The sequence below is a fragment of the Anser brachyrhynchus genome, assembly GCF_964034855.1.
Source record: "Anser brachyrhynchus genome assembly, chromosome: 2".
Lineage (NCBI taxonomy): Eukaryota > Metazoa > Chordata > Aves > Anseriformes > Anatidae > Anser > Anser brachyrhynchus.
The window spans coordinates 25,297,994-25,324,359 of NC_137695.1; the positions used below are offsets into that span (position 1 = coordinate 25,297,994).

General features: G+C 40.3%; 2 protein-coding genes across 5 annotated transcripts in view; both read left to right on the top strand.

Moving 5' to 3' along the window:
* Positions 1–13,872, top strand: part of ANKIB1 (ankyrin repeat and IBR domain containing 1) — a 95,683-nt gene extending 81,811 nt beyond the window's left edge. For 2 of the 4 annotated variants that reach the window (XM_080582548.1, XM_080582547.1), the window contains 9 exons: positions 1,405–1,539; positions 2,112–2,198; positions 2,292–2,358; positions 2,753–2,898; positions 4,533–4,711; positions 5,962–6,013; positions 9,080–9,191; positions 10,206–10,339; positions 10,672–13,872. In XM_080582548.1, the coding sequence (XP_080438674.1) occupies positions 1,405–1,539; positions 2,112–2,198; positions 2,292–2,358; positions 2,753–2,898; positions 4,533–4,711; positions 5,962–6,013; positions 9,080–9,191; positions 10,206–10,339; positions 10,672–11,424 (1,665 nt within the window). In that variant the 3' untranslated portion in view covers positions 11,425–13,872. The remainder of the gene's footprint in view (positions 1–1,404; positions 1,540–2,111; positions 2,199–2,291; positions 2,359–2,752; positions 2,899–4,532; positions 4,712–5,961; positions 6,014–9,079; positions 9,192–10,205; positions 10,340–10,671) is intronic. The other 2 variants (XM_080582549.1, XM_080582550.1) reach the window with 2 other exon arrangements.
* A 6,012-nt stretch (positions 13,873–19,884) lies between these two features.
* Positions 19,885–23,987, top strand: GATAD1 (GATA zinc finger domain containing 1). The gene is made up of 5 exons (XM_080582575.1): positions 19,885–20,254; positions 20,341–20,466; positions 20,852–20,911; positions 22,790–22,973; positions 23,693–23,987. Exons 1-5 carry the CDS (start codon positions 20,021–20,023, stop codon positions 23,881–23,883), a joined length of 795 nt encoding a protein of 264 aa, XP_080438701.1. The 5' UTR covers positions 19,885–20,020; the 3' UTR covers positions 23,884–23,987.
* The last annotated feature ends 2,379 nt before the right edge of the window (positions 23,988–26,366 follow it).

The following is a 26,366-nucleotide window of genomic DNA, read 5'->3' on the forward strand; positions in this document are numbered from 1 at the left end:
AATTTACTGAATTCCAATAATAATGTTAATGGCTTCTTATTTATTAATTAATATACATTTTTGCTTCCATTTTTCAGAATTTTTCTTTGCTCATTTGTTAAACAGATAAAATGAACAGGGATAACAAGACATAAAGTCTTTTGCACATCCATCCATAAACAGCTTCCAATTATTTTGAAATAAACTAGCTGAGAATTCAGTGCTGAGTTGAAAATAATACAGTTTGACCTTCTTTAATGCAGAGCAGCCTGGATAAGGCAGATCTTCTTGTGTTACCTGTTTTGAAAACCTTCTACTCAGTAAACGCAGAAAAGGCTTAACTTGAAGTAATCACTCTTCAAAGTTTGTGTTCTGTGTTGTGTTTTTTTTCTCTCTTGCTTTAGTAGTTGCTATTAATATTTTACATCATGAACAGCACATGATTAAAATACCAGTAATCACATATTTTGAATTTCTTTCAGTAAACAAGTGAAAAAAAAATATTGGTAAAGTCATTTTTCACCTAAGCTTTCTGTTTTCTTTAGGCATATGTTTTTTGTAATTTCTTAAATAAAGTTAGTTATGCACTTCTAAGGTTTTAAGTGCCCTTTCTACCTTACAGCAGATACTAAATCATAACACTTCTTTCACATTCACTGCACTATAAAGATACCAGCAGGACTGCAGATGAGAATAGTAAATTTCAAAAGCATCCCTCTTGAACTGTTGATATTTATCACTGTACAGGCAGACTAGGATTGAGTGAAAAATTGTTCTTCTCTGTATGGAGAATATTCAGGATTCTAAAAAATACTGCTTTCCAATTTGGAAGAAAAGGCAAAATCATGAACATTTTTCATTAACCAACAACTGAAGAAAATGCAGATAAGATCAGTTGAAGAACTGCATTTTGGTAACCGAAGTAATTAGGGGTTTTTGAGCGTTTTACAGTTAAAGTCATATTAATGTATAAATCATTTGTTTCATTTTAATGATTTAGAAATTAAACTTACTGATAATTTCACATCTCTCTTAGAGACAGGAAATCTGTGAAAATTCACCCTTTCTCATCAACTGTTCCTGTGTCATTTTAAAAATTGGACTTTTAAAAACGAACAACAACAAAAAACCACAGGCCTAATCATATCTATTTATCGCTTGCTTTATTTCATCCACTTAAAACTTAACTTGTAGGTCCAACATAATCTTGGGATTCAAGGAATAAAAATTATGACTTCCACTGTTTTATAACCAAGATCTTCTGCAGTACATAAAATAGGAAGGAGGCTCCTCAGAAATTCTATTTAAACTATAAGTACACTCAGAATAATGTTAATTCATTTTTTCATGGGAGAGAATAATGATGCATAACTCTGGACCTACAATGTATCAGCTTCTTTCTTTTTTCCCCATGTTTTTCTGAAGTGCAAATATGACTTTTGCTGGATATGCTTAGAAGAATGGAAGAAGCACAGCTCTTCTACTGGAGGCTATTACAGATGTACTCGCTATGAAGTTATTCAACATGTCGAGGAACAGTCCAAGGAGATGACAGTAGAGGTAACAAATGAAAGTGTTTGTTTAAAAAAATAGTGCAAAGGCTGCAGCTTTCTGTTTAGGGTAAATTCAATCAAAATTCTTCCCAACCAGAATTTTAACTGGGAAAATATAATTTTAAATATAACAAAAAGACAGAAAGAAAACACTGCTTATTTGTGGATAGAAGCATAAGATTTGGTTCTTCTTTTGGCTTTGGTAACAACCACTGGTTGACTTTAGACAAGTCAATATACTTCTCTGTGCCATAGTTTCCTTTTGTGAAATGGGTGTGCTGGTACTGTAATTAGCTACTGTGCATTACAGAAGACACGTTTGAATCTTGGCATTTGGAAAGTCTGCTTAAAAATAGTATGCACACACACAGTGCGTTGACTCTCACTTACAGTATTTGCAGGCTTGGGAATTCCAAAAACTACATTTCTCTCTTCTCATACATATCACTTGTCAGCAATGTATATAATGCTTTACATGTAGAGGAAGTATAAACAGTTATGTAATTATATCTAATGATGATTATTAAATTAAGCCATAAGACTTGTCTTGATTTGTTTTCCTTTCCCATTATTTTCCAGGCCGAAAAGAAGCATAGAAGATTTCAAGAACTGGATAGGTTTATGCACTATTACACAAGGTTTAAGAACCATGAACTTAGCTACCAGGTATGGCTCAAATCATTTTTACTCATTCTTTTTTCCATTTTATTCATCACAAAATAATGAGCTTATTGTATTTTATTTGTTTTCTTGTTCTAGTTAGAACAGCGCCTTCTAAAAACAGCCAAAGAAAAGATGGAGCAGTTGAGTAGAGCTCTCAGCGGAAGTAAGTAGAATTTGTCAGTTATAGCTGTGAACTGCGAATTTGATCTGAAATCAAATCAAATGTGTTACGGCTAAGCCTCTTGAATAGAGCTCACATCAGTCTGCTGTGTGATGTGATCCCTCCAGTAGTACAATTCCTAAGCAGTGGATGAAAGCTAAATGTTCAGTAAATCATATTTCTTTCAAAGACACAGGGAAAGCAGCATTAGTAAGAGAGAAGTTAATATTCTCTGCTGAGTTCTTATAGTAAGAACATGGTATACTTATGGTGAACCTGCTGCTGTTTATCTGCAAAATATTTAGCTGATGTGCACATTTTTGGTGGAAATCTCTTATAATAAAATAATGCTGACATCAGCAGGAAAATATTTTCACAATGTTGTATCGTCTTACAGCTGAGGGAGGCTGTCCTGATACCACATTCATCGAAGATGCAGTACAGGAGCTTCTAAAAACTCGCCGCATTCTCAAGTGTTCTTATCCATATGGATTCTTTTTGGAGCCTAAAAGCACAAAGAAAGAAATATTTGAACTTATGCAGGTAATACATGCATATCGTTTGCTTTTCTGTTCTTTTATTGGTAGTGTTAGTTATCAGTGTCTTGTTTCCATTTTTGTAGTGTAAAACTGATATACTTACTTAGTATTTGTAAACAAGTCTGGAAAATTAATGCAGAGGGAAAATTAATACTCTATGACACAGTAGCTTTTAGTTCAATTTTAGGATGAATGAAAAACAACACATGGCTGTAGAATAAAAAGGGCAAGGACGGGTGGAAGGGGAAAAAAAGGAAAATCATTTCTGTTAACCTCCTTTTGAAATAACATTTTAGCTGAATTCTCACTTTGAGCAAGCTTCATAGCCCAAATCCAGAAGAAGCCCTCCCCAGAAAGCAGCAAGTAGACAGTTACATCAGAGGAGGCCTGGATCAGGGCAGGTGTTATTCTGGGGTAGGAAGGATCTTCCATCAACTTGTCTTCTTCTTCTGTAGCTCCCGTTTCCTGTTTTTCCCTACTAATGTGTCAGATGAGGGGGTGAGGGGCAGAGCTGTGAGAGAACCAGGGGGTGAGGGTGGGGGTGCTTCAGCTGCAGGGGCTGCTGCCTACTTTTCTTTCCTTTAGGGCCCCAATAGATGTTCAGTGCACGAATGTGTGCAGGGAAGCCCTACTGCAAGCTGGAGGAGCACATTCAGGTCAATAAAGGGGTAGGCTAGAAGGGCAGATATTTTGGGGTGGAGACCCCAAATGGCTTGTTACACATGGAGTAACTGGGGTACATGCTCAAACTCCAGTGAGTAACAAGCTCAAGTATCTGCCCACAGTGGTCTTTGAGGAGTGGCTGAGGGAACTGGGGTTGTTTGGTCTGGAGAAGAGGAGGCGCAGGGGAGACTTCATTGCTTTCTACAGCTACCTGAAAGGAAGGTGTGGGGCGCTGGGGATCATCCTCTTCTCACAGATAGATAACTAGTGATAGGACTAGAGGGAATGGTCTCAAGTTGCACCAAGGGAGGTTCAGGTTGGAAATGAGGAGACATTTCTTCTCAGAAAGAGCAGTCAGGCACTGGAACGGGTTGCCCAGGAAGGTGGTGGCATCACCGTCCCTGGGGGTGTTCAAGGAAAGGTTGGACGTGGTGCTTAGGGACATGGTTTGTTGGAACAGATGATCTTGGAAATCTTTTCCAACCTTAATGATTCTATGATACGGAGTAGTATTCGAGCCAGGCCCAAATCACAATGGAGAAGTTGGGGCAACTGATAAAGTTTCGGGCCTGATAGAGCAGGCTTCCAAGGATGCACTGACAAGTTTGGTCTGGCTTAGTCATCATCCACCTCAAAGTCTTTACTGATGAATCAAGGTCGTTGTTCCAGACAACATAATGAACACCAAATAAAAAAATGATTCCTGTCTCTGTTAACTGCATCAAAGAAGAAAGAAGAGATGGATAGGCAGAGAACAAACAATTAGAGGTGATCTTGCTAAGGGGGATCTCTATCATTTCTTCAGTTTTAACAATTATTTGAGAGTTAGTGTTTCAGAGAACTGATGGACCTTCTGTCTGGATGGTATTTTCACGAAAATGGAAATCATTCCATTCAGTATTTATGGTGTAGAGTTCTGCCTGATTTTTGTTTCACTGTAAAAGTATTCTATTCTGTATTTATTAACTACTGCAGACAGACCTAGAAATGGTCACTGAAGACCTTGCACAGAAAGTGAACAGGCCTTACCTTCGGACTCCTCGCCATAAAATCATCCGTGCAGCTTGTCTTGTGCAGCAGAAGCGGCAAGAATTCTTGGCCTCTGTAGCCCGTGGTGTTGCTCCTGCAGACTCACCAGAAGCACCCAGGCGCAGGTAATCCAAACAAAATACTTTGCAACTAAAAAAAGTTAATTTGGTAGCTGTCAGAGTGGGTCAATCCCTTGTCATTCTTTGACAGCAAGGTAAAGTGGAGCTGATAAACTTGGTCATAAATCATCAGATAGTTACATTTTCTTGGTCATTTGATCCTTAAGGAATTACAGCTTTTTTACAAACCCTAATTTGTAAGGTCTGTAAAACCCTACAGACTCACGTGCTGTTAATCACCTTCCCTTTGTTGATGAAATTGCAAATGAGAAACCTGTCCTGGCTTTTAAAATTGTGTCAAAAGCCAAGTGCAAGAAATGTCTTTGAGCGCTGGGGTGGTGAGGATTGTTGTTTGTTTGGGTTTTTTTCACTTCTTCATTAGCACTTACAGAAGAACCAAGTTCATGGTGTAAGTCAGCATAGTTAGCTGGTTAGCAAATAAGTAGTGTGATTTGAAATCAATATTTAAGTAAAACACAAAATGAAAAGAAAACAAAGACCAAAAAACAAGAAGAACAACAAAAAAACACAAAACCTTAAAGAGGTTATGTACCAAATTGGGTAGTATTGTTTCACTACTGTTTTGTGGGAATTATTTTTTAAACCATGCACTTCTGTCTTTCATGGTGTCAAATTAAAAATGTAAAACTAAGTTTTATTTTAAAAAAATACATTAACATATGCATCAATTTGAAAACTCAATTACTACTTCATGACAAAGAATTTACATGGCATAATTACTTGTAAGGATTATCCTCCCCACCCACCTCTCCCATAGCAGCAGTTACGCAGGATACCCTGAGGACGGTACACAGTTTGAAAATGTATTTTCACCCTCAGTATTTTGACTTCAGCTATCCAAACAATAACCTTTGTGAAAAATGTGTTTGAGAATTACTGCTCTGTACTTTGCAGCCTAAATTGCTTCCCCATTTGTGATACATTAATGATTAAATGTCATAGCTTCCATTTCACTTTTTTTTTTCCTTCCAAATTGTCACTAAATACTTGAAATGCTCCAAAATTCTATAAATATTTGATAGAAATATCAAGCAGTTCTGGAATAGTCAACACTTCTATTGTAATTTTGTAGCTTCCTAAATGAGTTTTAAGGTAAGAATTAGAGCAGAAGACTTGTTAACTTAAGAGAGTTACAGTTGCACTCAGTTTTATATGTTGATAGGTTTTGAAGCTATGTATACTGTTCTTACTTTGTTCCAACTCTGAGTTTTATGGTATATCTCTTAATTTTATAGTTTTGCTGGTGGAACGTGGGATTGGGAGTATTTAGGATTTGCATCCCCTGAGGTAAACTATTTCTTTTTAAATCTTTAAGTTACTTCTGCATTTTCTAGAAACACAGGTATGACTGTGGTCTGCATGAAGAGCTTCCTTATTTTGATTTAAAGCTTTTCAAATTGGTTTAAGCTTACCTTATTTCACAATAGAAGGAAATATATGCATAGCTAACTGTGCAGTAACATTAATATGGATATAGTTACTTAAGATGGCATCATCATTTTTCAAGGACATAACCAGCTTTAGAATTATATATAAACTGGTTTCTATGTGCTGGAAAACCTTAATAAATATATGAAATTGTGTAGGTTATGTTTCAATGCAATATTATTTCAGCAGAATTTGAGAAAGTCTAAGAAATTTCCATCCTTCCGTAACAATCCTACAAAAAACTTACAGGTATACACCCAAATATTTTAACATTTGAAATGTTTCTTTTTACTTTTATGTATTAAAGTAGGATGGAAATTGCATAGTCAAATTAGGTAAACTTCTGGTACTTAAAACAAGAATGAAAACTAAAAATTTTTAAATGAATATTTCACCATCTATATATGGGAAAGAGTATATAATGTTCAAGACTCTGCACTAAAATGTGAGAAGCTTCCTATAAAGCTTTTCTTCATCATCTTAATTTTTATTTAATATTTTGAGAACATTAGATTAAAGATTAAAGCATTCAGTTAGGAAGGAAGCTTCATCTCAACATTTCCTTGCTGCTGTTTTCTTTTCAGCTAGTGATTTTAAAGCATCCTGGAAAACTCCACGTACTTTTTCTATATATTTCCTTTGCTATTGTTGGTGACCATCATGCTGGTGAGAAAATAGCTTGTTTCTCTACAAAAGATCAACTTGCTTCTCCTGCCTAGTTCCTTTATTCCTTTCTTTTGAAATAATTCCATTATCATCAGTGGAACTGGTTATGAGAAGAAGCTGATCAGCAGTATGTTGATAATCTGTTTAGCAGCAGGTGCCATGGCAGTCATGCTTAGATGATTGCTTACAAGTTTTTATGATTTGCCTAAATGTGGCACTGTATTATGCAAGTTGGCTTCTTTGCTACGTAGCTATCAAAGATACTTGCAACCACCTATGCTAAATGAATTTTGTAGAATTAATAATGGTCATCTTTGTTTATTTTAGTGATTTTCGATACAAAATTTTTGATGTAGAGCTGTACTTTTACTGGCAAGTAGTAGAACATCTGTGCATACCATGTTATCACAGAAAATATAACCTTACTGGTTTTAGCAAAGATTGTGGGGTGTTGTACGCCGTTGTGTGAAACCATGAAGTTCCAACACAAAATAAAAGGTCCTTTGATCACATGTACAAAATTGTTACAAGTAATCAGAAATAAAATGTTAGCAGTGGTATCAAGATCTCTATATAACACGTTAAAAAGCAACCAAAAGTATAGTTAAGGGGCTGTTGGTACAATCCATCACGAATTCATCGCGAACGGATGAAAGATAAGATCTGGTATGACTAAAAAATCTTAATGTTCAGTGACCACTTCTCATTATTCCTTATCTGATTCATAGTGATACAATTATATATACTTTTAAATAATTCACTTACATTGCTTCATATCAAGATTTCATTTTCTGTTGTTTGGGAAACAACGTCTGCCTTCCATTTAGGAAGTCCCATAGGCTAACAAGCACCTACTACTAACCACTGCTGAAGACAGGATATTGGGCTAAATGGGCCTTTCATCTGATCCAATACAGTTATTTTTGTGATCTTACAATTTTCATGGATCTTCTTCTTACATAGACAAAAATCTTCCCACACTGATCATTTTGTGACAAATCTTTTTGGCTTGTATGTGTCATTATGAATAAGAATTTGATCTGAAACACTTCATGGAAAGACAACATACCATCACAATATCATTAAAATTAATAAGGTCATTGTGTAAGAGCAATGACATTTCTTGATTTAAATTTTAGATATTTTAGACATTGAGATATTCTGGAATGTAGACTTAATGTAAGAAAGGAACATTAATGGTAATGCTATTGTTCTCAAGTCATTTGGCCAAAGGAAGCCTTTGGATTCAAGATTTGTCAAGCTGGGTTTTAGGGAGGAAATTAGCAGTATTCTTCTCTGAAGGGAAGTACCTGTGCGTATATTTTTTTTTCCCTTGGGTAAATCAATTACTGAGATTAGTGAAAGACCTTACCTACACAGTCAGGTACTAGCCAAAAAACGTATCTAGAAAGTTGCCTTCAAGCATAAAATCAGTCTCTTAATGTTAGTGAAGATATGGACATGGAAACATTTATTTCCAGGAATAAAGATAATTAACCCTTGGGATCTTAGTCTTTCCCATAAATGTTATATAAGCTGTCTTTGGTAAATACATACACCGTGAGAAAATACAGTCTGTGGCAGTTCAAATCTGTATGGTGTGACTTATTAACGGCTCAGGTTAGGCAAAGATAGGAGATCTGTAATTCATGGAATAAAAATCCATCGAAGACTGCTCAGTAGAAGAGTGTCAGCTATGGCCTAAGAAGTTCCTGAGCTATAGTGTCCTGGAGCCTGGGAAAAGTGTAACAAGTGCCCGTATATATCTGCTGGTTTTTGGTATTTTTCCGAAGTTATATTCTACTGGCCACTGCTAGCAACAGGACCCTGACATGACCTACTGGTCTAACTCACATTAATTGCTTTTATGTTCTAAAATCAGTAGGTACACTTTTACAAAAAAGCGTGTGTGTGTATGTGTGTGTAACGTTTGGCATCAAAGTTTTTAAACAAAAAGAAGGGTACTTGGAATTCTTTAAAAAGGGAGATTGCAAGTATTAAAACATTGGTGGAACGTCAAGTATTTTTAGTTGCTAATTCGTTATTTTATAGATTTAGGATTACCTGGTGATTGTTTGTTGTTTTTTTGTTTTTGTTTTAAGCATTGCATGATATAACTTGCAATTTATTTTTCTGAAAACAGGTGATTTTATAATAAAACTATAAAATCACACATTTTTTATAAAAATGTGGTGCTCGTCACATCAGAAAAATATTACTGCATGCTGCCCTGTATTTTGTAACCTTTGGTTTATGCAGGAATATGCTGAATTTCAGTATCGGAGGAGGCACAGGCAGCGTCGACGTGGAGACATGCACAGTCTGCTAAGTAATACTCCAGATCCTGATGACCCCAGTGAGAGTACCTTAGGTATGGTCCTGCCTGGGGCTGCTCATTCTCTTGCTACTTCAGAAATTTTTAGTAGCAACCACAGTGTTCTCCTATGGATGCATTTTAAACAAGTTTCAAATATATTGTTATACTTGCCAGAATACAACATTAAGACTCATTGTTGCACTGTTTTATGTGATTTTAGAAGCGTTGCTGACTTCATTGTGGCTGCTCCTCTTTTTAAAGGGAAATACATTGATCTTCCCACTAGCAATTCCTTAGCTATTTACAGCAGGCTTGTTTTTTCTGAAGAAACTTTGAAAAACACGTATTTCATATGCCAGTCTTAGCTATATACCAGCCTTTCAATGCAAATTAAAAGGACCAGTTGCTGCTGTGAGCCTAGATGAGATTTCCCCTGCTACAGGACTGCTGGAAGGTAGCCATAAGGCTGTATCACAAAACCCTGCTCACAAACTGCTGTACTGGCCAAGACAGCCTGGAGACAAGTTGGCACGGGCTATGACTTCCAGCATGCTGCTCTTCCAAGCGGTGCCATGGCTAGTTGTGCGCTAAGGTCACTGTAACTTGGCTCTCTGGGTCTCTCCGAGCTGCCAGGAGCTTCTGCAAAAGTACCAAAATAGCTCAAATCCGAATCATAATCTGACTCTGCTTCTTCAGAGCTTCCATTTGTGTGCTCAGCCATGCAGCAAAAATTCTCTTCTCCATGTCTCATGAACTTAAGCCCAGTGGCTTGTCCTTTAAAAACAAAATAAGTCTTTTTCAGAGGAGAAGTAAACAAACACATGCTTTATTTTAGAAACAGTAAAAAGAATATTGGTGAACTTTGATCCTTCCCTATTGCAAGTAAAATGGAAAACTGTCTGGTTAGTTTGAGGACTAGAATTTGATTAAACACTTCGATATTTTAGTGACCAACAGTGCATACTGTTAACGTATGTTAACGTAAGGCAAGAGGTTCTGTCAGTAAATGTAGTGGAGAGGGCTTTCTGACTTGTTCCTCAAATGTATTTATTTCAATTGCCCAAACAGACACTCAGGAAGGTGGCAGTAGCAGAAGACATGGCACTTCCATGGTGAGTTCAGCTTCTATGGGTATTCTGCACAGCTCTTCGCTTCATGACTATACCCCTGTCAGTCGCTCTGAAAACCAGGATTCTCTTCAGGTATCTTCACTAACCTCTTCTCCATTCTCTCTGTTTTACTTGCCTTCCTCTTCTCTGCTTTTCCGTGTCATGTTGTCTCTGCAAAATTTCTTAATTCTTCAACAAGAGAGGGAGAGTCCAGGGCAACAAATTACATATTCACACCAGTAAGAATTGCTAAACAATCATCAGCTTTTAAATTGTTGGCAACTGTATCAGTAAAAAAAATATTCTGATAAATTACATGTGTCAATCAACTGTGAATTTAAGATTTGAGGCCAAATTACTTTTAATCCAAAATATGTTACAAGATGAAAGTTTTATTCTGAAAGCAACCTTACGTATTTCCACAGGCTCTGAGTTCTTTGGATGAGGACGACCCAAACATCCTGCTAGCTATTCAGTTATCATTACAAGAATCAGGCTTGGCCATTGATGAAGAAACCAGAGACTTTCTAAATAACGAGGCATCTTTAGGAGCAATAGGTACCTCTTTGCCTACAAGACTGGACTCTGCTCCCATAAGTATAGATAACCCAAGAGCCGCGCTGAGCAGCTCTGAGCTGTTAGAACTTGGTGACAGCCTGATGAGACTAGGCGCAGGCAGTGATCCCTTTTCAGCTGATCGTCTTCATTCACACCCCTGCAGCGATACGAGAAGTGGATTATACTCGACATCTAGCGATGCTGATTCCAGCAGCCAAGATCCCAATACCAGTGAAAATCTTCTTGGAAATATTATGGCCTGGTTTCACGACATGAACCCGCAGAGTATTGCTCTGATCCCCTCAACAAGTACAGAAGTGGATGAGGACTCACAGCAACCTAGTACTGAAGATAGGTCAGGAGGGCAGCCAAATGTTATAGACATAGGGTTGGAGCCTCAGGAAGAGCATGCACTGTTTGAGGATGCACTCAAAAACGAAGGCAGAGGAACCCAAACAGAAGAAAGCACTTCTGAAGAAAATGTTATTCCAGGTGAAACGGTTTCACCGAGTGGTGATAATGCCAGGGAAGGAGCAAGCACCCTGGATGGTTCGGGAGACACTTCAAGTCAGACTCCTCAAACCTCAAGTGAGTGGATTGAACATGTGCATCTGGTATGAACAAAACCGAAATCTGGAGTAACCGAATGGCGGAGACAGATGGTACAGTATGTGGAGTAAGCATTATGGAGGCTTTGATCCACATAATTACAGCTCAGTTGTAACCACTGACGTAACGACGGATATTTAGGGGTTCTCTTGAATTGTAGTTCTTTGTAATTATGTGAACCTTTCAAGGAATATCCTTTGCATTTAATTAGGTAGTACTTGCCTTTTTGCTCTCAAGAAAAAGGAATAAGTAGGTTGTATTCCACATTCCTAATACAATGCAGCATCTGTTTAGACTTAGGTTGATGATCCTTAACTTGAAAGTACAGATTAAAGGCTTACACTGATTATTTTGGTTGGTTTTCCTAAGAAATAGTTTATTCCATTTTTTTAGAATTCATTCTTTCACCAAAATAACATTTAGCAATTCTTGTTTGTTTGTTTGCTTGCTTGCTTGTTTTGTTTTCCATAACTTTTTCTTACTCATTTTTCATTTTTTTGTTAGCAGTGTGAACTGAGGTATTTAATGCTTCTCTTTAGTACTGCTCCAGGAACAAGTTTTAGGGGATATTCTTTCACATTAAAATCAAAGATTTTTTCATGTCTATTTACAGTCCAAACGTGCCAAACTGTGAATAGTGAGCTGGCGGTAGCCTAACAAAACACTGCAGTGTTACTCTATCAAACTAATCCCACAATTCTTAGCAGTGAAAGAAACCACTGGGTAGCATTGCTTCTCTAAATTTAACTGGCATGTGTTGCCATGGTGACTGCATTTAATTAAATGTAGCCTGTATCTTAAGTTAATAAAACCTAATGCTGCTGTTAAACAGTTATTTTAAATATTAAAATACAGTCAGTTAGCAACAGCTATGCTGTATTTTAAGAGACACTTTAATGGAAGTGCAATCATAGTTCTTTGTTTTCATAATTCTACAAAGCATTCTATGCACTAATAGTGCAATTACTTTTAATGATAACGTTTTATAAAAATATAGGAATACAGAATTTTCATATATTAGCCAGTCCCACAATTAAAGTTCAGATAACAGATTCTGCTCAACATGTTACGGTGCCTTTGCCTAACCCAACTGGATAGTTGCCACAGTTAAACAAGTAATTCAAATTCCGTGTCTGTTCTGGAGTAACTATGCTATTAATTGCAAAGACCTCCATACAACCACCCATGGCCTTGCCTTTACAGTAAATAACTAAATGTTCAATCAGTGTTTTTGCATAAACAAAACACTGCTAGGTATTTGTTCAATTGCACAATATTCATTTGCTGTGTGATTACTGTTTAGTGTTAAAAACAAAAAACACACCTTAAAACCCCTCTTCCTAGTTGTTGTACCGTGGAAAAAAAAAATACTGGTTTTAGATTTGCTTAAAAGCATCGATCTACAGTTAGTGAGATACAATGGTACAGTATGTAATTACAACTAGATTAAGTTGTCGAAATGGCTGTTTTAATTACATATAATCAAAACTTCTCATAACACGAGCAAATTACATACACTCCATTTTAAGTTCTGATTAACTGTTACCAGAGATTTGTTGATATGATATAAAAGTTTATTACTACTGAGTGTGTATAGGCAAGTGTCATGATAGCAAAGTTTATGTATTGATAACTGTGAGTTCAAGTGAGTGTATTGAATTCATGCGAATCCTGCTTTTGAACCTTGCAGTCACATGGTTCATATTAGTAAAAAATGAAATAAGAATATTTTACCCTTACCCCATAAAAACCTAGTTCATTTTGCAAGCATTGCTAGAGAGAAAGGAATAGAGTAGTCTCGAATCATTTTCCAGCTTTTCTTCTAGCTGCCCTGTTCTGGCATAATCATGAACCCTTGGACATCTTTGAAAAATACCTACTTTAAATCGTTCTATGGTATAAGGTCCTTCAACTAAAACAGTTCTTCATGAACTATCAACATGAATTGGTCTGAAAGTTGTTTAACTCACATAGCTTCCTTGAATTGTGATCTCTGGATAGAAAGATTCTCACAAAGATTGTGTGTATTGCATTGAGATGTCTTGCAAAGCTACAGTAAGATATGTAAGAGTGCTCTCTGTGAAGATAGTGAAGTTTGTGGGTTCTGGTTTTTGTAATTTGGTTAGGTTGTGCAGTATATCCATTGTTTCTGTGTTACTCTTATGAGCATGAAATTAGCCTATTAAATTTGTATTTTCTTGGTACTTATTTTAACACCATAGTCATTGACTTTACAATTCAAAAATAAAGTTTGGCAAGACTATTTTGTAAACCTGTTAATTTTATAATGTAAAAAATTACTCTAACCTTGAATTGTTATTTGCACTTTCATAGTCTATACTTGATACATTCCCACTTTATATACAAGTAGGATACTACAACCATGTAGATGTTTGGCCAAATGAATGCTGTTAATAATATGTAAAATTCTTTGATTAAACATTTATTACTTAAACTAATTCCGTTCTGTCTTATCTCATCTTAGACTGCAAAACCTTTTTCCCTCAACTTTTCATAGATAACTTAAGGTTACGTCTCACCAAGAAACTCTTAAATGTAGTTGTTGACAGGACGGTGTCATTTTAAAATTATGCAGGTCTTGATCTTTACAGAACTCCTTTCTGCTGTGAAATACAAAACGCAGAAGATTTTTGCATGTTTTTATTTTTTTCCTTTTAAGTCATTTGCATGAATATACAGATAAATAGAATACAAACAAGAAAATATTTAACATAACCAGATAGAGGTTCAGTATAAACTTCATATCCACTGAAAGATACTGGAGAAAGACAGGGGATTTTGTCGTGGTTTTTGTTTAGTTTTATTTTTTACGTAAGAACTGTTAATGACACAAGAATGATATACCTTTATAAAAGTGGCTTTAAGGAGTATTTATCAATTTATGAACCCAGGTGTTTTTCTATGAGCAACACTGAATATAATTATTCGAATTATTCATCAGTTATATTTTGGCCACTGCACCTTCTGCTCATATTATCAGATCAATTTTATTTATAAAATACTTTATGTGAAAAAAAAAAAAGTCTTACTCTGCTGTTAGCATTTTTACTTCTGCAAATGCCACAGTCAGTCTTGCTGTCTACCCTACTGTTTACATTTTTTATCATGGCAGTCCATGTGGGCAACAGCGTCATTTTTAGGGGTACATACAAACTGCAATGTCATGTTAATTAGCCAGCCAAAATTCACTAATGCCATTGCAAAGAATACTAGATGAATGCCATAGCAGAAATGCTTGCACTCTGCAATTTAAAAAATAAAATAAAATAAAAATAGACTTATTTGGAAATTAGTCTAGTTAACCCCCTTCTTTATTTTCTGTTCAGGCATCTGGAGTTAGAGGCCATCTTTCTATGACATCTATACACAGAATGTGTAATGCACAGCAGCAGACAGCCATTTAAAATCCCTGTTCTGTTTTTTTTCAGCATACAGAGACAGTGTTACTGAGCACTGCAGTCCTGGCTACCGTTTACCCCATTCTCCATTATTTCAGATGATTTCTGTCCTGGAAGGCAGAAGAAATTGACAGATTCTGTGACGGTCTAAGTAAAAACCACACTTACTCAATGTGTACAAAGAGAGCACAATGTACATGGTGCAGAAATAAACTTAGGATGCAGACCTTTATGGTGTATATAATGTCCATGCATTATGCAATGATATGTGTACGATATTTAGATGAAGTAACTTCCCCTTGATACACTGCCAGTCTTAATGGATTTTTGCACTTTCTGCCACATAGATCTCTAAAACAGTGTTAGAGCTTTAAGTTAGATAAATGGGTGAGGTAACACCAGAGTGCACTTTGAATAGACTTACTCAAGACCACTGTTCCAGATAGGGCACAAACTATTTGTAGCTACTGCTGAAAAAAAGCAAAGGACAAAACGTTTTTCATAAATGGTCTGACTCTGCTCTGTAGTCTCACATTAAACATCTTTACACTGAAACAAATAGCAATTTGTTATGTAAAGAAAATGTCATCGTATAATTTCCTATTACACTGCTGTTTTCATACTTGCCAGCCCTTCTAAGTTTTGTTTGAATACTGAGCTTCTGCTGTGCCAACACAGCACAGAAGTCCCATTTCACCTCTGAAGAAACTTGATTGGACTCAAGTAAGGATGAGTATAGTTCTACAGTCCATTGTAATAGCAATGTAGAGAAAGGTTTAAGTTTGCTAACAGAGCCAGAAAAGGAACAAAACAGAGACTGTAGGAAAAACTCCCAGACTAAACTCTGGAAAAATACCCAAGGCAAGTCTGAACTAGGTGCAGAATCCAACAAATTGTGCAATGTGCTGTAACGCTTGATGGAAAATGAAGTGCACTCACAATTGTCCCATGTACTCACATTTGTCATTGCAAGATGGCACAAAGAATGCCAAGGGCCACAGGTACCAAGATCAGAACCAGGTACTACAGTGAAGTCCCACGGGACTTCAGTGAAGCTCAGGCTCTGTTTGTTGGCTGCTGCAGCAGATCCTTTGACTAGTGTGAGATAAAAAGCCACAACACTACGCTGCGGGCCTGCCGTGTTCAGGATTCCAGAACGGCTGTGCTTTCTGGCAGGGCTAACACAGCAAGCAGCACACAGTGTGCGACTGCAAGGCATGCATGCACGTCACTCCAACAGCCTGCTAATTAAGGCACCCATCAAGAAGCTGGAAACTCGTATTTGGGACCCTGAGTTCTCAATCAGAAGGTATTTCATGTAGGGTCTCAAAGCCAGGTTTTCCCCATCTAGAACACGGCCTTTATCAGGAGACTAGTTTGGATTGTAACATGAGTTTCTCTTTGTATTCTGTGTTGTACAGATATATGGAGGTTTAAATTAGAGATAGTGCACAGCTGCATCAAGCGATTTTGGACATTCACATTGGCAGCTTAGGTGGCAGAACACTGAAAGACCAGGCATTTGCAACCTTTGATTTAGCTCTGGAATTGGCTTTTATTCTGTCCATAATCTGAAAACTTTTCATGGGGAAATTGCAAGGGCAGGATTCAAAACTGCAGCCCTGGTCAGTGTAGCAGAGTGACAAAAAAAGTGCAGCTGAGGGTATGCCAGGAGGTAGGTAGAGGGGTTGCCTGCCCCAGAGAAGCTCATCAAAAAACACATACAATGATAAACCCAAGTAACCCGTTCAGCGCAGCTGACTGAACAGGACAAACAGCTATCTTATTTTTGGAATCTAAGTATAAAGCAGTAATATACTGGCAATGGTAAACAACTGAATTTGCTTTACACTTGGTATGAGTGTATTGTCCAACCGGTAGGTCGCCTTTATGTATTTTCACTAATCAAATAAAGAGAAAGTTTACATAGCTAAGATGATTTACAAGCACAGTGGGAATGTGCATTTGTGCCTTTAGAAGTCAGTGTTGACCTGCAGCTGTCATACTGGCTTGAAATGGAGACATGAAAATATTCATGTAACAAAAACATGCATTAAGAAAATGAACTTCCCTAGTCACGGGTATCAGCAGTACCTACCTGCACAGAAACACAAACTTTTGTTAGTGTTTTTGCTGTTCTTGTGTCACTGCAGCATTTTAGAAAAGAAATAAAGTAGTTTGAGAGACAGATTTAAGATGCCTTTCAAGAGCAAAGTCCCTGTGATTGTGTTATCTCTGCCATCGCTTCACCTCACCATGTCCTACGGGACAAAAGTCCAAAGACCTCAGAAAATTTGGGGTTCTTGGCTTTACCACACAGTTGAATGAAGAATTAAGACCTAGAAGTTGCAAATATATATGCATGCTATTCATATGAGTATTAATCGTCCAACACATTCCAAGAATAGCATCCTTTTTAGCTATGGAAACTATGAGAATAAACCGTGCTCTTCTCACAAGAGAGCTAACAAGCACAGAACCTGAGTACAGGACCAGGTGGAGATGCAAACTACACCAGTCAGTCAGATTCATAACAAATTACACGCAGCTGCAGCACAAAACTTTCTAGAGAAGCCCTCCAGGTGCATCCTCTGCAGCTGGCTGTGGAAGAATGACACGGAAAACTGTAATAAAGGACTCTTCAGATATGAGCCAGCAGACACAGGATAGCAGTAGGAACCGAAGAGGAAGCAATGCCGTCAAATTACAGCAGAACAATTAAACTACTTAAGCAGGAGATGCACAGAGCATGTGTGGATATGCATTCCTTCTAATAATCACCCTGCCTGAAAGCTCCCAAGAAGAAATGATCCTGCAGTGGCTGTCAGTGCATTGCTAATGTTGACACTCCCTTTCCCCAGGTGGAGCCAACGTTTTGTTTTCTCCAATTCTTTGTCCTGGCTATTTACATAGGAAGTCCTTGAGGGCAAGGATGGGTCCTGATGACTCCAAAGAGCTTAGCCAGGAGCGCTCCTTTCTTTCACTGAGGCTAAAATAAAGTAAAATAAAGTGGAAATATTCATTAATTAGAAGAAAATTGTTTTAATCCGCAACTTTAGCTGAGTTTACATGCTGCAAGATCCTTCAACTAAATCAGGCACTTACAACTTACAGGCCACAACCTAACGATTGCCTTAGAACCTGCTTCTGCTTCAAAGAGAATCTAGTTCTATTCTAGTTCTACTGGGAATCTGGAAACAAATGAGGATACTCAGAACTGTCAAACTTGAAATCCTAGTGAGAGAAACCTAGGGACGGGTACTTTTAAGAAGTCCTGGGTGCCCTTCCCCCTAGAGCCCTGCACCTGCTGGGTATGCAGCAAATCTCAAATCAGAACATTTCAGCTACTGCCTGCATTAAAAATAAATAAATACATACATAAAAGACAACTGTAACTTACCAAATGCACAGAATAATATCCTTTGCAAAGGATTAGGTGTTTACCTAGGACAGAAAATGGAAATGGACATCATTCTACCCCGTTCCTACACAGCCAGGTGATGCTCTGGCAAGGTAACAGCTGTGGGATAGAGAGCCCCAGTGCTGGAGGGCTTCTGAGGCAGGCAGCTGGGAAGGCAGGCAGACGGGAGCTGCAAGAAAAGTGAGGGGAACAGTTCAAAGGTCTCTGTGAGATCACATAAAACTACAAAGGGATGGAGTACAGAAGCAGCTTTAAAAAAACAACAACCCCAAGGACTGTGGGTGGCTTGAAAAGAGATGACGGTGAAATAGAATTTAAATCAAGACAGGGAACAGATTTAGGCCCTGGAGACAAGAAAGTCAAAACTGGTGTGCAAGAGAGGAGTGCAAGTGGTTAAGCAGAGCTGCTGCGGAGCCAGAGCCAGCCCAGGCAGGCCCCAGGGACAGTGACAAGGGGAACCGAGTGCCCCAGCCACCCCACGCTCACTGCATGCACACAGGGCATCGGCAAGATCCCTGTAAATTATGTCTATTAATTATGCAATTGTTTCTACAATACCATTGGGTGAAATAGCCTCTATTTTACATAAAAGAATGATTTGATTTTAACAGGATGATTTTCCTCTATGTATAAAAGTTACAGAAGATTTATTCATGTCCACTGAGAATGAGAGAAAAGAAAACAACTGAATTTGCACCAAAAAAGCTTTAAATGAAACCTAACTATGAAGCGTGAAGGCTGGGCATGGACACCAAGAGCCTGCAAATCTTCAATTGTGTGTAGCATTTTTTGTTCTTATCAGGTTTATCACCTGTACCGGATGGTTTGGGCCAGGTGAGTTGCCTCAGTGAGGAACCATCGAGGAACAGGCTTCCCGCATGTAGCTGCCACAGCTTCATGAAGACACCAACTTGTTCCCTTTGGAAATTATCTGGTGCGTGTCTGAGGGTCCGTGTGGCAGTGGGCTGAACACAGATGGAAGCCGGCATACACGGAGGATCAGCTCTGCAGTCGCTCTTTCCCCAGAAAGCCTTGACGTTTCTTATGAGGAGCAGCTGAGGGCACTGGGGTTGTTTGGTCTGGAGAAGAGGAGGCTCAGGGGAGACCTCGTTGCTCTCTACAGCTATCTGAAAGGAAGGTGTGGGGAGCTGGGGGTCAGCCTCTTATCACAGGTAACTACTGATAGGACTAGAGGGAATGGCCTCATGTTGCACCAGGGGAGGTTGAGATTGGAAATGAGGAGACATTTCTTCTCAGAAAGAGCAGTCAGGCATTGGGACGGGTTGCCCAGGGAGGTGGTGGAGTCACCGTCCCTGGGGGTGTTCAAGGAAAGCTTGGACGTGGTGCTTAGGGACATGGCTTAGTGGTAATATTGGTGGTAGGGGGACGGTTGGACCAGATGATCTTGAAAGTCTATTCGAAATTTAATGATTCTGTGATTCTGAGGAAAACGACTTTCAAAACACACACGCAGGGAGCCGCTTCCCCCGGCTCCCGCCCGGTCACGCCGAGGCCCCAGCCCCGCCGCGGGGCCGTGCCGTGCCAGGCCGCCCCCCGGCGGCAGCGGGCGGGTGTCGGGGCCCGGCCGCCAGCAGAGGGCAGGCCCCGGGCCCGGTGCCCGGCTCCTGCCGCCGCCCCTCGCCTCTCCGCAGCGACATCCGCCGGCAGCGGGAAGGGGCCGGCGCCGGGCCCGGCGGTGCTGCGGCGCTCCCCGGTTCCCTTCACCGCAGCTGCGAGGGGCCGCGGGCCCCGCCGCTGGGCCGCAAGATGCCGCTGGGGCTGAAGCCCACGTGCAGCGTGTGCCGCAGCACGTCCTCCTCCATGTGGAAGAAGGGCGGCCAGGGCGAGATCCTGTGCAACAACTGCACGGCGCGCTCCGCCCCGCCGGGGCCCGCCGCCTTCGCCACCACCTCGGCCGCCGCCCAGCACAGCAACGGCGGCGGGGGGGGAGGCGGCGGCGGCGGGGGCGGGGGTGGTGGCGGTGGCGGCGGGGGGAAGCAGGTGAGGGCGGCCGGGGGGGGCCGCTGCGATGGGGGGGGCGGCGGCGGCCCTCGGGTGCCTTCAGCCGGCGGTGTCCCTCCCCGCAGAGCAAGCAGGAGATCCACCGGCGCTCCGCCCGGCTGAGGAACACCAAGTACAAGTCCGCGCCCGCCGCCGAGAAGAAGGTTTCCACGAAAGGCAAGGGGAGGAGGCACATTTTTAAGTTAAAAAACGTAAGGGTTGGTGCGGGGGGCCGGGGGCGGGGGGCGTGATCCGCTTCTCCCGGGCAGGACGCGGTTGGGGTTTGGTTGGGGTCGCGGGTTGGCCCCAAAGGGCCGTCCCGTTTGGGTGGCTGCTGGAGGGGAGGCCCCTCTGTGGGCAGGAGCCGGTGGCCACGGGTGAGGGCCTTTAACCCTCACTTCTTCCCTAAAAATTGCCAGACTTGTTTCCATTTGCAAAGTACAAACGCTCCAAAACGTCTGCAGCTGATTTCCCCTGTCTTCAAATCTTCTAAGATACCATCAGTATGTTGCCTTCTCAAAACCCACGCTGGAGTTACCTGAGGTGGCTGCTTTGTTTCAGCGCTCTTCGTCTAACGCCTGTGTGTTGTTTCCCCAGCCCATCAAGGCTCCCGAGTCCGTATCCACTATAATTACAGCCGAGTCAATCTTCTACAAGGTATGGTTTGTGCAGGTTTGTTTGCAAAAAGGGTCTTGCTGTTTCTATTTCTGGTTTCAGAAGTTACCACAAATAATGAAAGCTGTAAGGAAATAGTCACAGAACTGTGCTTTCTTGCCCAGCAGCGTGTGTAGTTTTGTGCTCTGCCACTGAGACCTGTAAGGCAGTTTACCCCAAGAGCTTACATAGCCATCATTGGCTCAGTATCTTCACCAAACAAAAAGATGCATCTGACTTCCTTAGTAATTGCTGCAGTCAAGGCTTTTAAACTTTTAACTTTCACCATGCTGAGATCATGAGCATGAGCTCTGTGTGTGTATGTGTGCGTGTGCGTATATGTATACATATATAAGATTAAGTTTGTGTGATGTTCCCTACCTCAGGCCTGTAGAATATTGCACAGAAAGGAGATGGGTGGCACTGGCCTGGCATCTGAACCGGCTCCCGCTTCAGAGCTGTGTCTGAGCAGTCGCAGACACCCAGGGAATGAGATGTGTGGACTAATCCAGTGAAAACAGAAGCTAGCTTTCTTCTCACGTTCGTGCTTGAGAGGCCAAGGTGTTAGAGTTTTGAAGCTCTGAAATTTTTGTTTCCCAGTGGAACAAACAAACTGAAATGTGTTTTGCCCAAAAGAAAAGGTCAGGATAGCCAGTGGGAGCCTGCATAGCCGGAGGAAAAGTGGTGGACTGAGTTTGGTTATATTCTCAAGGGACCTGATGCTTCATGTCTTGCATCCCAGATGAATCTCTGTTTGCTGTTGACTACTTCAGAAGAGAATTGATGTCTTTGATTGTGTAGTTTTGTTTTTGTCAGAAATTCCTTACAGTTATGTCAAAAGTTTTTATTTAACCTGATATCTTTATCCTAAATATTTGTTTTGATACTTTATTGCATTGTTGAGAAGGAGATTGTGGTTTCTTTGTTTATTTTTTGTTTATTTTAAAAAGATAGCCCTCCTGGATGATTCTTGGCAATCTCGGGTTGGATGTTAGGAAAAGGTTCTTCACTAAGAGGGCAGTTGGGCACTGCAACAGGCTCTCCAGGGAAGCGGTCACGGCACCAAGTGTGACTGAGTTCAAGAAGTGTTTGGTCAATATTCTCAGAGTTTGGTTTGGTTTTTGGGTGGTCCTGTGTGGAGCCAGGAGGTGGACTCTGATCCTTGTGGGGCCCTTCCAAGTCAGAGGTGGTCTATTCTAGTCTCGATAGTGCATTATTCTAGTCTCGATAGTGCATTGTGTTGACACCGTTATGGCATGAAGGGATGTTGCCTTTGCTGTGCAGCATCATGCACATTAAAGAGCACCATGTAAAGGTCTGGCCTTAACAGTAGCATGAGGTGTATCAATGTTTTGGGACTCCTTTGCATGCGGGTGGGTGAACTTCATATGCGGAAAGCTGCTTTCCCTGCACACCCAGGGAAATCACTGCAATTTTTCTGGAAGGTGGCATCACACTCTCCTCCTTCTGACAGAATGAGACCATGGCTGCTCAGCAGAGAGGAGACAAAGCAGTGGTGGGAAGGGGGACGTAGAGCAGCTGAGAGCTGTTTATTTGGGGACAGGTGAGGCCAGGTGGTTTCCGCAACATTTGGCGGACAGAGACCATGTGGAATTGCCTGTGTAGTCTCACAGCAATTCCGGGACTGAACTCAGACTCCTAAATGTTGTGTGATTGGGCACAAGTGGTGCTGATGAATGCTTAGGAGAGAGAGCACTGCGGCTCATGCCCCCCGTCTTTTGCACGTGGCTGAATTAAGGCTGTCTCTCGAGAGCTGGGTTAATTTGAGGCAGTGTGAGGTCTTGATACTGAAGATACTCAAGAATCAGAGTGAAGCTTCTGAAGTCAGATTTATTTGATTATCATTTGTGTGTCTTCTAGGGTGTGTACTATCAAATCGGAGATGTTATTTCAGTGGTTGATGAGCAGGATGGAAAAACATACTATGCTCAGATCCGTGGGTTTATTCAGGACCAATACTGTGAGAAGAGCGCTGCGCTAACCTGGCTCATTCCTACGCAAGCCAGCCCCAAAGACTGTTTCGACCCTGCATCCTATATCATAGGTAAGCTCTAAGTTTTCACTTTATACAACTACTTAGAAGTGTCTAGACTAATGCAGAGTTGTAATTTTGAAGTGAAATTTTAGTTTGTCACAGTCATTTGTGCAATTCTCACATTTTGACCCTAATCCTGTAAGCATTTACTCTACTTGAAAGACCTTTTTTATTTATCTTATGTATGCGAGTAGCGCTACTATAGTAAGCGGGATTATTGGATCATTTGTGCTCACAGGCACAATTAGAGTCTTGCAACTTTAAGGATCAAATTATTACTCCACAGATAGAATCGAAGTTATTACAGCACAAACTTAGTATGCTAGTCCAAGCTGTTTCCTTTGAAGTGACCAGAATTAGCTGATCTTCATCTTGGATATGTGAAGTACATGGTGTGCAAGCATTGGCCTAGAGGGCATTCTGCAACTATCTGTGAAATATTAATAAATTGAGTGCAGCCCTTTTGATGGGCAGACAACAAATAGCGTCCTTTTAGAATATAATAACTAACGCATTTCACTCAACTAACTGAATTCTTCAAACGGGGAAAAAAATCAAGCAAAAGTAGAGAGGCTTCTTGCTGGCAGTGTAGCCTCGGGTACTACACAGTCACTTTTTGAAATGGCACGTCCTGTAAGTGGTGTTGACTGTTGTTACATATTATGTCATTGAGAATTCTCCAATTCTGTACCTCTAAATTTTATCTTCGGAAATTATTTTTTTCCTAGGACCAGAAGAAGATCTCCCAAGGAAGATGGAATATTTGGAATTTGTTTGTCATGCACCTTCAGAATACTTCAAATCTCGATCATCTCCCTTCCCTACAGTTCCTACAAGACCAGAGAAGGGATATATATGGACTCATGTGGGACCTACTCCTGCAATTTCCATTAAAGAAACTGTTACAAATAATTTATAACTTTTTTAAAGGAATATTTTGGACCAGTTATTTTCAGTATATTCTCAGGTCTGCAAACACCGTATGAGAAGTTTAAAAAATTATAAAGTGTTCTGTTTACTTTATGGATTATGGTATTTATTTATTTTAAAATACATCTCATCTTTAGAGTGTAAGTTTTTTTTCCCCCATTCAATGTGTAATTTCCGTGCTCTATTTAGTCATTACTGTACATTTTAGGACAAAACCAGTTTCTTACCTGCTACTTGGGTGAGCATATTAATTGACTTCTGAATGATGCCTTCACTGTTCTTACTTTCTGATTTCCCAGAAGATAAGTTACAAGACCTACTCTCAGTCATCCAGTACTTTACACACTTGTTTCATGTAATCACAGACTATCCTGAGTGAGAAGGGCCCCACAAGGATCATCGAGTCCAACTCCTGGCTCCACACAGGACCACCCCAAACTAAACCATATGTCTGAGAGCGTAGTCCAAACGCTTCTTGAACTCCTACAGGCTCGGTGCGGTGACCAGGGCCCTAGGGAGCCTGTCCCCATGCCCGACCACCCTCTGGGTGCAGAACCTTTCCCTAACACCCAGCCTGACCCTCCCCTGTCCCAGCTCCATGCTATTCCCTTGGGTCCTGTCGCTGTCCCCAGAGAGCAGAGCTCAGCGCCTGCCCCTCCGCTCCCCTCGTGAGGGAGCTGCAGGCCGCCATGAGGCCTCCCCTCAGCCTTGTCATCATCCAAGTTTATTCAGTTAACTCTGCAATTTTTGGTTATTCCTTAAATAAAACAAGGGTAGATTCAAATGAACACTAGAAAATGTAAACTTGATCAGTGATGCAGAAACAATTTTCTATTGCACTAGAGAGATCCACTTTGATTTTTCTTCAGACTGAAACCTATCATCCACATGGCTGTACTCTTAACAAAGTCACCTCTTAAAGGAATTTTGTTCAGCTGAATCTAAAACACATGGGCCTATGTAGCTTAACAATAAGCTTAACACAAACTTTATGGGGGATGCATTTCTTGGAGAGCTGGATGCAGATTTAAAAACTGTTACTTGGATGTGCCATCCTTGTGGCCTCATGGCAGAAATATATCTTCATTTCCTGAGTAAGCTAACATTATGTATGATTTGAGTTTCACATCATTATTATTTCTGTGTTTTTTTTTCCTATCTTCGCAATGAATGATAAGTAAGAAAAAAAAATCTGAATTCAAATTAAACATTTACTAAGGAAAGGGAAGTGAAGACTACTTCTATATATTGATAGTCTGAGTACGCCAATGAAAATATTTAAATAGTAGAACCAGAAAAATACCAAATACTGAAATACCAACATCAAAATTTTCTGTACTAATCATTTTACAAACCAGTCAGCTCGAAACACTATGATGTGTGCTTAGGTAGCCTGAATTCCCTGTGGTCACTGGTTCCTGCTGCCTGTGAGGGATAGGAGACATAACTGCCCTTAAATTTAGATGTATAAATCTTTTCACATTTATTTATATATTTAAATATATGATGTTACCTTACGCTGTGATTTAATCCAGGAGGCAGCTAAGCACCCCACAGCTGTTTGTTCATTCTCTCCCCACCCCACAGCGGGATGGGGGAGAGAACGGAAAAGTGCAAGAACTCATGGGTTAAATAAGGAGAGCTTAGTAAGAAAGAAAAACAATAAAAAATAACAGCAGCAAAAAGAACATACAAAACAAGTGATGCATGATGCAATTGCTCACCACCAGCCAAGCGATGCCCAGCCAGTCCCCAAGCAACAGCAGCTCCCCTGGCCAGCCCCACAGCTGTATTATTCAGCATGATGCCACCTGGTGTGGGACATCCCTTCGGCCAGCCTGGGGCAGCTGTCCTGGTTCTGTCCCCTCCCAGCTCCTGGTGCATCCCCAGCCTCCTTGCTGGCAGGACGGTGTGAGAAGCACTGCTCTGCAACAACTAAAACATCAGGGTGTTACCAGCGTTATTCTCATCCTAAATCCAGAGCAGCACCACACCAGCTACTAGCAAGACAATTAACTCTATCCCAGCTGAAACCGGGACACTACAGCACTCAGAAGCCCCAAATCAACTTTAGCGTATTGTGTGAAAGTCTATAAAAGCTGCATTACAGTTGTTTTAACTTCAAGAAAAGGTTTGATTTGCGATGAAATATGTTTTGAAAGTCTCAGATACTGAACGCTTTTAATACAGTGGTACCTGTGACAACAGGAATGAGATATATTTGTTTCAGCTTGTAGCCTCTGAATAGTCAGCCTTAAGGGAATAGGCACTGAATTTAGGGGATGTTGTCAATAGCTCCAAGTTTTCCAAAACTAGCAGTATTATGCTAATACAGAGTTAAATCTCAAATTTTTATATAACTTGTTACATACATTTCAGATGTGTGCCCATGTTCAGGATGGTGCAGTAATTAATCCTAGAGTGCCCTCACTCCTGACTTTTCCTCTCCTTTCTCTCACTTTGTCTGGATTT